Source organism: Canis aureus, chromosome 9, assembly GCF_053574225.1.
Source record: "Canis aureus isolate CA01 chromosome 9, VMU_Caureus_v.1.0, whole genome shotgun sequence".
Taxonomy (NCBI): domain Eukaryota; kingdom Metazoa; phylum Chordata; class Mammalia; order Carnivora; family Canidae; genus Canis; species Canis aureus.
Genome location: NC_135619.1, coordinates 13,304,309 through 13,317,476, shown reverse-complemented (window position 1 = coordinate 13,317,476; position 13,168 = coordinate 13,304,309). Strand labels below are relative to the sequence as shown.

The window sequence follows — 13,168 nt, the reverse complement described above, 5'->3', positions numbered from 1 at the left end:
ATAAAACTAAAACTTATTCCAAGATGTAGTGTAAAATCAAGCTACAGTTTATCTCAAAATATAAATTCTACTTAAAATATTTTATTCAAATTTATACAGACTTTCAGACTATCAAGTTCATTCACTTATTCTCCTAATATATGATAAACCTTAAATCATAAGCATTAGGTAGCAGTTCATTATTCCAAATAGAGTAAGCTCATTTTTCAGTTAATGTACATCCATAAACGTGACAGTAAAGGAAAATCAAAATGTCAATAAAGTCCAAATGAACAAATTAGAAAAAAAAAAACATTAAATTACAGAGCTCTGAACTGCATATGTAAAAATACTACCATATTCTTAAATATACCAGGAAAAAGACCCTTTGATTTTACTTTATTCCAAATATTTACAACTTGAGTATATCTAGAAAGTTGCTCTAGCTTGAGCAATCAACCTATTAACAATTACGTTCAAAAGTTACCAGAATAGGGGAGCCTGGGTGGCTCAGTCAAATGTCTGCCTTCAGCTCAAGTCATGACCTCTAGGTCCTGGGATCAAGCCAGCATCAGGATTCCTGCTCAGCAGGGAGTCTGCTTCTCGCTCTCTCTCTCCCCCTCTGCCTCTCCCCACTGCTTGTTCTCTCTCTCTCTCAAATAAATAAAGTCTTAAAAAAAAGAAAAGTTAGCAGAATGTTTTCTAACAAGTATACTCACTTGCTGTTTCAATACCAGGTTCTTCACTCCTTCCATCACAAATTGTGATCCTGTATTCATGACTCGTGATAAGAGACTAGAGGCAAAAGAAGAGGATCACATTAATTATCTTTCCAATGTGGTACTGATAAAATATTTGCCTGATTATACATGACCTGCTGATGCTCACTGTACCTACCACTTTTATTCTCACTAAACATACGTGACTTGAGAATTTTTGCTTCCAAAGATATCATTGCTGTAATTTTATCTAACAATATAGTGATAAAATACTGACTAGTCAATAATTATTGATAAAACGTAAAAAATAAAGCTGCCTTCAAATTGAACATTTTAATTGCTTAGGTCTTAGCTACCTAGGCATACCTTGTTTTATCATGCTTCATTATAGCGCACTTTGCAGATAAGTACTTTTTTTTTTTTTTTTTTTTAACACACTGAAAGTTTGTGGAAATCTTGTGTTATGCAAGTCTACTGGTGCCATTTTTCCATCAGCATTTGTTCACTTAATGTCCCTATGTCACATTTTGGTTACTTTCACAATATTTCAACTTTTTTTATTATTACTCTAATGGCTATGGTGATCTGTGATCAATGATCTTTGAGTTACTACTGTAATTGTTTCGGGGTGCCATGATCCTCACTCATATAAGACAGCAAACTTGACTGATAAGTGCTAGGTGTGTTGTGCTCTGAATGATCTATCAACTGCCTGTTCCCTTGTCTCCCTCTCCTTGGGCCTCCCTGAGATACAAAAATATTAAAGTTAGGCCAATTAATAGCCCTATATGGCCTCTAAGTTTTCAGGTGAAAGAAAAGTCACATGTTTCTCATTTTATTTTTTTGATGTCTGATCTCATTTATTTGTTACTCTTTGACAATCTCCTTTTTGACTGGATTCAGACTTAGAGGTAGAAGCTCTCAAGACAGCCTTTGTCTCTTGGCAGAGGTTGGTCTCTTGGCCCTGGTGTTTTTCTTTGGCCTCTTTCATTTTCTTGGCCAAAAGTTTAGCATATTCTGCAGCCTCTTCCTTATTTTTCTTAGTATGTTGTTTCTTCAGAGCAATATACCGATATCTGTGTTGGAGGACATGTGAAGTAACAAGATGCTGAATCTTCAGTGCTCTGGTTCCTGTTTTCTTACCTTCTTTGTTTAAGGGCTTTCTCACAACATACTAGTAGACATCATCTTTAGAGAGACTGAAAAGTCTGCTGATTCTACTAGCTCTTCTGGGCCCCAGGTGATGACGCCCAGTAGTATCAGTCAGTCCAGGAATATTCTTTTCCCCCTTTTTCACAATGACCAAGTTGAGAACACTGAGATTAGCATCCATAGTACAACCTCAAACAGATTTGTGCTTTCTTTCTCCGGTACTCCTTGGTGTGTAGCAGAATGCCTCTTATTTAGCAGCAGGCAGACATGTCCATGTGTCAAGACACCTTGCTTTATTGGGAAGCCTGGTTTGTCCTTGGCACCACTGATTCAGATCATGTAATCCTTCTTCACCCAGAGCATTAAAAACAACTTCTGTGGCCATACACTTCTCATAAAAGGTGCAAAGCTTATCATCCACTTCAGGGAGTTTCTGGCAGCCAGTAGTTGGGAAAGAGATGTTCAGTTTCATCCTAAAGCAGCCTACACCTCTGGGAGCCAAGAAAAAGAGTACTTCTCTCTCACTTTAAATCAAAAGCTAGAAATAAGTTTAGTGAGGAAGAAGGCATATCGAAGGGCACTGGGGTGGCTCAACTGGTAAAGTGTCTGCTTGGCTCAGGTTATAATCCCAGAGTCCCAGGATCAAGCCCCATGTCAGGCTCCCTGCTCGGCGGGAAGTCTACTTCTCCCCCTTGCTCCTTCTCTTTCTCTCTCGTTCACTCTCTCTCTCAAATATATAAATAAAATCTTAAAAAAAAAAATCAATGTTGAAAGCTGAGGCAGGCTGAAAACTAGGCCTCTTATGACAGTAAGCAAAGTTTTGAGCAAAGGAAAAGTTCTTTTTTTTTTTTTTAATTTTTATTTATTTATGATAGTCACAGAGAGAGAGAGAGAGAGAGAGAGGCGCAGAGACATAGGCAGAGGGAGAAGCAGGCTCCATGCACCAGGAGCCCGATATGGGATTTGATCCCGGGTCTCCAGATCACGCCCTGGGCCAAAGGCAGGCGCTAAACCTCTGCGCTACCCAGGGATCCCAGGAAAAGTTCTTGAAGGAAATTAAAAGTGCTATTCCAGTGAACCCATGAATAAGAAAAGTGAAAGAGACTTACTGCTGATATGGGAAAAGTTTGTGTAGCCTGGATAGAAGTTCAGCCAGCCACAAAATTCCCTTTAGCCAAAGCCTAATTCAGAACAAGGCCCTAATTATCTTCAGTTCTATGAAGGCTGAGAGAGGTGAGGAAGCTGAAGAAGAAAAATATGAAGCTAGCAGAGGTTGGTTAAAAAAACATCAAGAAAGGAAACAAAACAAAACAAAACAAAACAAAACATCAAGGAAGGAAGTCATCTCTATAAGGTAAGTGCAAGGTGAAGCAGCAAATGCTGATGTCCAAGCTATAGCAAGTTACCCAGATTTAGCTAAGGTAATGAATGAAGGTGGCTACACTCAGCAGTTTTTAATACAGACAAAATATACTTCGACTGGAAGAAGATGCCATTTGGGATTCTCACAGCCAGAAATCAAGGCTTGGCTTCAAAACCTCAGGACAAGCTGACTCGTATTAGGGGCTAATGCAGCTGATGACTTTAAATTGAAGCCAATGCTCATTTGCCATTATGAAAATCCCTAGGAATTATTCCTTAAGAATTATGCTAAATCTACTCTGCCTGTGCTCCAGAAATGGAACAACAAAGCCTGGATGACAGACAGCACATCTGTTTGCATGATTTACTGAATATTTAAGCCCACTATTGAAACCACTATTGAACTATATTGTTCAGAAAAAAAGATTCCTTTCCAAATATTACTGCTCAATGACAGTATACCTGGTCACCCAAGAGGTCTGATGCAGATGTACAATGAGATTAATGTTATTTTCATGCCTGCTAACAAACTATCCATTCTGCAGCCCGTGGATCAAGGAGTGATTCTGACTTTCAAGTTGTCTTATTTAAGAAATATACTTTGTAAGGCTAGCTATCATATATCATTATGGATCTGACTAACCTAAATTGAAAATCTAGAAACGATTTACCATTTAGATGCCACTAAGAATATTCATGATTCATAGGAAGAGGTCAAAATAATAACAAGAAGAGAAGTTTGGAATAAGGTGATTCCAACCCTGCTAGATAAGAGGGATTTGGAACGTCAATGGAAGAAGGAACTGCAGACATGGTGGAAACAGAGACCTAGAATTAGAAGTGGAGCCTCAAGATATGACTGAATTGCTATAATCTCATGATACAACTTTAGTGAATAAGGAGTTATTGCTTACAGATGAGCTAAGAAAGTAGTTTCTTGACACCGAATCTACTCCTGATGAAGATGCTGTGAAGACTGCTGAAATGACAACAGAGGATTTAAGAATATTCCATAAGCTTTGTTGATAAGGCAGTGGCAGGTTTTGAGGGACTGACCTCAATTTTGGAAGAAGTTCTACTACAGGTAAAATGCTATCAAGCTGTATGCACTGCTACCAAGAAACTGTGAAGGAAGAGTCCAACGATGCAACAAGCCTCACTGTAGTCTTATTGTAAGAAATTGTGGGCACCTGGGTGGCTCAGTGGTTGAGGGTCTGGCTTCAGCTCCGGTTGTGATCCCAGGATCCTAGGATTGAGTCCCACATCAGGCTCCCTGCAGAGAGCCTGCTTCTCCCTCTGCCTATGTCTCTGCCTCTCTCTCTGTGTCTCTCATGAATAAATAAATAAAATCTTAAAAAAAAAAAAAAAAAAAAAAAGACATTGCCAGAGCCACCTCAACCTTCAGGAACCACTACCCTAATCAGTCAATCAACATCAACGCAAGATCCACCACCATCAAAAAGATTATAATTTGCTGAAAGCTCAGATGATGGTTAGCATTTTTTTAGCAGTAAGTTATTTTAAAATTAAGGTATGTACATTTTTTTCCAACAAAATGCCATTACACCCTAAATCGAGGGTAGTATAGTGCAAATGTAATTTACATGCATGTGAAACCAAAAAATTAATTCTGAGTTACTTTAATGTGGTATTTGCTTTATTGTAGTGGTCTGGAACTGAACCCACAATATCTCTGAGGTATGCCTATAGTTTTTAGGCAAATTATAATTTGAATATAATTCCTTATTTTTCTAATTCCCTTAATACTAAAATAATAAAATTAAAGATAGTAAATAAGAGAACTTGTTTTAGGAATCCAAAACATACTACCAAGTTGAAAATATGTATGAGTGTAAGTGATACGAACAGGTCAAAAGCTACTATTTTCTCTATATCACAGCAGCTAGATCCAATCCTTTGTTTATACGATCTCCTCGCAATACATAAAATCTATCATATAAAAATGTGAAGCACAATAAACCTAGTGAATTTTACCATAATTCTGAAGAAATATTTATTGTCTAAATTTTTAACAAAATAACACCAATAAATGACCTGCCACATTGGGTTTATATTTGTGGCTCTGTCTCTCACTTGGGACCAAAGGATGCTTTGTGGGATAGAATGGTAATCCTATATTATGCTATCAAAAGGCTAGGGATAGCCTTCAAATCAAGATTTTCTTACAACACATTTTATTAAAATTCTCAAGTACAAAATCCATAAGAAATCTAATAGGGCTTTTAATATTCAGTTAGGATTTTAAGACATGAAACTGGAAAGTCTATTAAATACATGAGAGTAGTTTTCCAAATAAATTCCCTTTTCCCTATCTTGTCCTCACTCTTCTCTGAAATGAAGAGCCGTACAAGATGGAAAATCCTTTCTTTAAAAGAAACAAGACAAATAATCTTTTTTGGGAATAAAGAGTTCAAAGGCAGTACTAGGCAACTCTGAGGGAGTGCTAACCTACACAGTACTGTATGAAGGTGAGGCTAGCTAGATTCATGTTGTCAAGCACTTACAAGCCTTAGGTGAGTGTTTTCGCTTTTTCAAATTGTTTCATTAAAACCAGAAGCTCAGAGTGAGACTAGAATACAACTGTTTTCCTCTGGGCTATACACTTTTATTCTAAACTCTAAAAATTAAGGAATTTGAAATAAGTATGGCATGAAAAAGAGTTGTTAGAATTACCTTGTTCAGCTACTTTGAAAATTATGCACACTATAGGTTTCTCTGGAGTTAGAAGTCAGACCCAGCCCTGGGGACTTCCTCTCTGTCATTTAATAGTAAGCCTAAGTCAATCTTGAAGCTAAGTCTTAAATGCCACCCTCCAAATTTGTATTACTTGTCAACACACATATGAGAATAGCTTTAACCTTCATATAGCTTCTGAAAATGAAAAATGTAATGTTTACATTTTTGTAATGTAAATACATAATGTAATACTTACATTACTTTTTTTTTTATTAAAGATTTTATTTATTTATTCATGAGAGACACAGAGAGAGAGAGGCAGAGAGAGAAGCAGGCTCCATGCAGGGAGCCCGATGCAGGACTAGATTCCAGGACTCCAGGATCACGTCCTGGGGCGAAGGCATGCGCTCAACCGCTGAGCCACCAGGCGTCCCACATTACTTCCTTCTTAAAGAAGAAGGAAGCAGAGCAGCCAACAGCTCATACCATGTAAAATATATTAACTTACATTTTATTTTATTTTTAAAAAATATTTTATTTATTTATGAGTGAGAGAGAGAGAGAGGCAGAGACATAGGCAGAGGGAGAAGCAGGCTTAACTAACATTTTAAAATGAGAATTTAAAATTAAGGAAGGCAAAAGCATGTTGACATTCATAACACAATGAAAATATTCTGCATTCAAAGTGTCAGTGAGTTTCTGACGCCTGGGTGGATCACTTGGTTAAGTGTCTGACTCTTAGTTTCAGCTCACGTCATGATCTCATCATGGATCTTGAGATCAAGACCTGCTTTGGGCTCCCCACTCAGCTGTGAGTCTGTTTGAAAATTATCTCTTTGACCTTCCCCCACTCACTCTTTTTCACTAAAATAAATAAATCTTAAAAAAAATTATAATAAAAAGCCCCCAAGCCCCTCAAAAAACTAAGTGTCAGTGTGTTTTTAAGGCATGTGGGTCTAATAATGATCTGGAGTATTAGACTTATTCAATCAGAGTTATTAAAAATACATACCCCATTGGTTTAGTGGTAGTGTTACCATAGCTGGCAGGAGCTGAGGCCATCTTGGCAAAAGCCCTATGAAATAAGAAAATTATATTAAAAAGTTGATTATCAGAGCTAACATTCAGCACCACAGTATTAAAAACTCTACTGACTGTAACTTTCACTATGCAGATATTTTCTGAAAATAATCATTTTTCAACTAATATAATACAAAGTTTCAGTACAATTAGTACTGGAATAAATATAAAATATTGTTATATGGTATGTAATCATGTAAAATGACATCCAAGTATAGTACAATTAGTACTGAAACAGAGATTTAAAAAAAAACCCACAAATGCATGAATGCATTAATTTCCCGAACTTTTAAGATTTTTCTTTTTATTGTATCTGATCATTAACATGAAACAGACTTGATGCCTTAAAAGAACAATCATGTACTGATTAGGTCTCTTTATTGTTCCCCACATTCCACACTCCCTCATCCACAGACACGTCTTTGTTCATGCTGTCCTTTGAGGGGGATAAACTGATTGCCGCCTTCTCCAATAGAAATTGTACATTTCCTTTTAAGACTCAGCTCAAGGGGATCCCTAGGTGGCTCAGCGGTTTGGCGCCTGCCTTCGGTCCAGGCATGATCCTGGAGTCCCGGGATCGAGTCCCACATCGGGCTCCCTGCATGGAGCCTGCTTCTCCCTCTGCCTCTCTCTGTGTGTGTCTATCATGAATAAATAAATAAAATCTTTAAAAAAAAAAAAAAAGACTCAGCTCAAAACCACTTTCTTCATTCACGTTCTAATTCTACTACCTAGTTTTTTTTTTTTTAAACACACATTTACAACACACACTTTTCTACTTAATTACATATAATCATTTTTCTATATAATCAACTGTATCTAAACAATAAAGAGTTAAATATATAATGGTACATTTTTATGCCTCAACATTATGCAAACACTAAATACCACCACTGAAGAAAATTAAAAAAAAAAAACACTAGTTATTTAAGAAAATGAACCGGTAAAATGAAAGTTAATGGAAAACTAAAATACAAAATTCTATCTCTAATAAGGATTTCCAAGTCTTAAAAAATACATGTAATATGCATATAAAAAGATACCAATGTTCTGTTGTAGGCTCTGGGTGATGGGATTACAGATACATTTTTACCTCCTTTATACCTGAGTTTTCTAAAATTTTCTCTGAAAAAGTGGTATTATTCATAATTAGAAAGAAAACTGTTAGAAATTTTAAATTTATAACCATATAAAGTGATGCCCAAAACTGGCTTTCCTCATATCAACAAGGAGTTGATTAAGGAGTTCCACACAAATCATAACGTAAAAAACAATGACATATGCCACATAGCCAATGTGTAAAGGGTATGTGTTATAAGGCAGTTTTCAGTTTCTCTTTTAAACAGATGCTTGTTTTATGTTTTTCTTACTGTAAGAACACAATCAAGTAAGAAATTTGGAAAGGCAAGGGTGCCTGGCTGGCTCAGTCAATATAGCATATGACTCTTGATCTTGGGGTTATAAGTTAAAGCCCCCCATTGGGGGCAGAGATTACTTAAAGAAAAAAAAAGGGCACCTGGCTGACACTCCAATCAGTGGAGTGTGTGACTCTTGATCTCTGTCTGGGATTGTAAATTTGAGCCTCATATTAGGTGTAGAGATTACTTAACAAACAAACAAACAAAACAAACCTCATAAAAAATCTGAAAAAGCAAAAAAAGTATAGATGATATAAAGCACTCAAACTCAAAAACTCAGAGATGACCCCTGATAACAACTTGGCATATTTCTTAATATAGTTGAGCTTGGAAAGCATATTCAATTTTATAGTCTTAACTATTTTAAGAAATATTTTGATGGTAATGTTTATTGTAGAAAATTTGTTAAATAAAGATAAGCACAAAAAAGGAAAAAATTCTACCACTTGGAATTATCCACTATTAACATTTTAATGTATGCCATTTCAGCTATGTAATTATATGTCTATAGGTATATGTGCATATATATGTACATGCAGAGATGGATAAATAAATGTGTAGAAATAGAAATGACACAGTAAATATTGTCATCTAAGTTTTGGCTCAAATATCACCTACTCAGAGACTTTCCCTGATCTTCTGAACAAATTTAACTCTCACCCCCCAAGTTAAGATCTTATCACTTGCACTCATATGTGGAATTTAAGAAACAAAACTGATGAACGTAGGGGAAAGGAAGGAAAAATAAAATAAGATAAAAACAGAGAGGGAGACAAATCAAAAGAGGCTCTTAACTATGAGAAAACTTGAGGGCTGCTGGAGTGGAGATGGGTGGGAGGCTGGGGTAACTGGGTAGTGGGCATTAAGAAGGGCACTCGATGGAATGAGCACTTGGTATTATACGCAACTAAAGAATTACTAAATCTTACCCCAGAAACCAATACTATACTATATGTTAATTAATGTGAATTTAAATAAAATCTAAAAAAAATTCTTATCACTTGGTATTTTCTTTATATCACTTAGTATGGTTTAACATTATTCTGTTCATTTTTTGCTTATTGGTTGATTTACTGTTCCCTCGACACAATGTAAATTCAGTGAGCACAAGGGCCCTCCATATGTTCATTATTGTATTTCCAATGTCTAGAAGAGTCTCTACGCATAGAGAAGAGGAATCAATAAAATCAATGAATAGTGGTATAAACTATTTTTTCACTTTATCATATAACATATACATTTTCCAGTGTCATTAAGTCTTCAACAACATGATTTTTAATTTTCAATTGTATTCTATCTTATGGAAATGCCTACTATTGGACATTTAGTTTAGCTGCTTCTAAGATTTTACGACACCAATTACTTCTTTGGGATATATCCTTAAGAGGAGAAGTAGGCATAGTTTCTTTTTTTTTTTTTTTTTTTAATAAATTACTTTTATACCATCTAGCAAAAATTGTGACAACTTATATTTTTAATAGCAGAATATAAATGCACCAATTATACCCCTTGGCATAGCACTATACTAAATCTCTGCCCTATGTTAATCTGCATTTCTTTACTAATGAAATTAAAAATTCTATTGTTTTTGAGACAGTTCACCCAAATATTTCAGTCTTTGACACTCTTATCTAATGAATAAATAAAATATAAACTTGTCTAAGAAAGAAAGTTATCATTTTATGTAATTTTAAGTTGTATCTTGGAACATTTCCAGTTTCTTGTGGACTCTACTTCCATTGTGCTCTCTTATATAAGAAGAAAATAAAACTTACTTCCACTGTTTGATATATTGTAAGGGATTAAGGTTGCATCCTGCATCAGTTAAAGCTTTTTTGTATTGCTCCAAATCAGCCTGAAATAAACAAAGAAATGGCATCATAAAAAATTGTACTTTTGTGAAAGAGAAGACCGTTTTGTTATTATTTGATTAATCAAAAAGTTAGACCAATGGCATGAGTTTAAATTCGAGGTACCCAAGTAGAGTGGAGTCATATTTTAAGTGAGTATGTAAGTGAGCACCTGAGACAAAAATCACATCTAATGAAAATTACTTTTGACAGGCTCCCAAATCACATATCCAGTATTTCATCATCCCTCAGTGAATCCAATAGAGCCAGTTTTTTCTCCATTTTTGAAACAGACTACCTTTCCTTGGGATAAGCACTGAATGAAACATTTAATTTGACCAAGAACATCTTAAGACCAGAAAACACAAGAGGACAGTGTGACTGATGCGACACTGAGGAGAAATGCAGGTTTAGGTTTTCCCTTTTCATATGCACTCTTGTGGTCCAAAGTCATTTACTGAGTATCAGGTGTCTTATACTTTTTAAACTGTTGTTTTCTCTTCTTTACTCTTTTAGTACCTGATGAGTAAGTTTAGTTGAATTACTATACTTTATAAGAGCCTACTATCAGAGTGACTCCATTATAAAAATTTTACAAGACAGAAATTTAAAGCTTACCTTCAACCAGAGATGTTTACTACTTTGCATTTTTGGGGCTATCAGTAGCTAACATCATTAGTCACAATTTACTTTAAGCCTCTTAATGATCATTTAAAATTATGAAAAGACATGGTCCTTACCAAAAATAAATAAAAATAAAATAATGTGGTCAAATTAAGGGAATATGGAATTAAGTTTTAAAATCATAAATTCTTAGAAAATATTACAAATAGGCTATAATCCCTTTTTACATATGTAAGCTTATATACATAAGCCTGTAAGAGTCCCCTACGATACAGGTATGAGATAATTCTGAAAAGAAAACCACACACTTTCTTATGCAATTAAAATAAAAGCTATATGCCCAGAATAAAGCAGAATTGGCCTAAAGCAAATATTGAGTTTAGTTTACTGTTTTAACATGCCAGAGATTTTTGACCAAAAGAAGCAGTATGATCTACCAGACTTTTACAAATAAATGTTACCAGCATAGGAAAGAAGTTTACAACAAGAATATATTTCTAGATGTCTTCTCAACTACTTATGCTTGTTGCTCATCCAGTAAAATTTCACTGAGTTACCACTAGAGAGAGTTAGCAGGTCTCTAACCTGGTAACAACACTGATACTAAAATTGCCATTTGCCTTCAAAGTCGATTACCTATGTATACTTTTAATTTTTTAAGAAGATTTTATTTATTTATTCATGAGAGACATAGAGAGGCAGAGACAAAAGCAGAGGGAGAAGCAGGTGCCTTTCGGGGAGCCCAATGTGGGACTTGATCCCAGAACCCCGGGATCATGCCCTGAGCTGCAGGCAGAGGCTCAACCAGTGAGCCACCCAGATGTCCCCAATTTTTTTTTCCTTAAAAAGCAACTGATAGCCCATCACAGAAAAAGAAAACAACAGAATTACCCACAATCCACTCTTCCAGTGAGGAAAAAAATATTCTAGAAAGGAAAATTTGTCATTTTCCAATCATTCTGAGAAATGTATTGATGTAAGTTATTTAATTGTAATACAAAAAAAGTCAACTTCATTTTTATATAAATCATGTGACAGATATAAATCTGAAGTTTAATCTCATTACAGTACAGTATTTATATAACTTTTTGGAACTCTATTTTCCTTCAATGGATTCCTTATATTCTGTAACAGACATTAATTTTTAATAACTTTAAAATACTACTGCATTTTTACTTTAGGTCAAACATAAATTAATTGGAAGGCATTAGTGGCTATAGCTCAAAGAAATAGTACTTTTAAGATTATCACGTAATGAGAAAGAAGACCAATGTTTCAAAAAGCATAGTGAACTTGATTAACTCGATTTATAATATAGCTATTTTCCAGAAATAAAAATTTGGCCACTTGAATTCAACTCATATTCCAACAACTTAAAAGTGGTCACACATTTCATGAGTGGATAGTTCTCTGATGACAATAAATATTGCTGTAAAACTCAGCAGTAAATAGAACCAACCTTAACAAGCTGTTTTTCTTTTAAAGAAAGGAATGAGGTAGTTATTTGGCCATAGTGATCTGTCTTCTATTTTTGAAACAAGTATTTCCCCTTCTACCCAATAAATGAATAAAGAGGACATACCTCAGAGGGTGCCTGCTGTGCACTTATATAATAAATGAGAAATAGCCTCATTTTATCTTCTGGCGTTCCTGCTACATAGGGGAATATAAATAAAAAAAACTTCCATAATTCTGATTAAGCATTATAGTCAACACAAGTATATAAAAATTTAAGGCATAGATAAATGTGAGATTCAGCTGACTTAGGATTATAGGCACTATACCTATAATCATGTACAATATAGATATGGAAAAAAGATTAAATGCTGTGAGATTAAAGGAATGGAATACAGAACTATCTATCTCCAGTCTATCTTCCAAAATGTCTATAAAAGATTTACCTGTTAGATGTAAACACAGAAAGAAAGAAAGGCATAGGTAAGGTAATCATACAATTGTAAAACAGGATACTTCTGAGATGGAAAGCAGATGCCAGTAGTAATTATGCAAAGACAACAGATATAAAAATGAGACTGTTCTGGGAAAATAGCTGTATGGTCATTCTAGGTGTTGGGTTATAAAACTTTAATACTTCTCAAAAGTGGGGTCACTAAATATATATATATATGTCTCTTTCTGAAGGGTATTGTATCACTTATAAGTTTTGGGAAAAGAATACATTTATATTAAAATAAACACTGTTGTATTATGCAAAATACATTTAACTGAAATTGTTCAAGACAAAACATAAGATTTCAAAGAAATTTCTTGCTTGCAGTTGGTTTGA

The 13,168-nt window shown here is 34.9% G+C and overlaps 1 protein-coding gene across 6 annotated transcripts in view; it reads right to left on the bottom strand.

Annotated features, from left to right (window-relative positions):
• SCFD1 (sec1 family domain containing 1) overlaps window positions 1–13,168 on the bottom strand; it is a 106,645-nt gene that overhangs the window by 28,967 nt on the left and 64,510 nt on the right. For 5 of the 6 annotated variants that reach the window (XM_077908893.1, XM_077908895.1, XM_077908898.1 and 2 more), the window contains 4 exons: window positions 12,464–12,534; window positions 10,183–10,262; window positions 6,922–6,984; window positions 699–774 (listed from right to left, as the gene is read on the bottom strand). In XM_077908893.1, the coding sequence (XP_077765019.1) occupies window positions 699–774; window positions 6,922–6,984; window positions 10,183–10,262; window positions 12,464–12,534 (290 nt within the window). The remainder of the gene's footprint in view (window positions 1–698; window positions 775–6,921; window positions 6,985–10,182; window positions 10,263–12,463; window positions 12,535–13,168) is intronic. The other variant, XM_077908896.1, reaches the window with a different exon arrangement.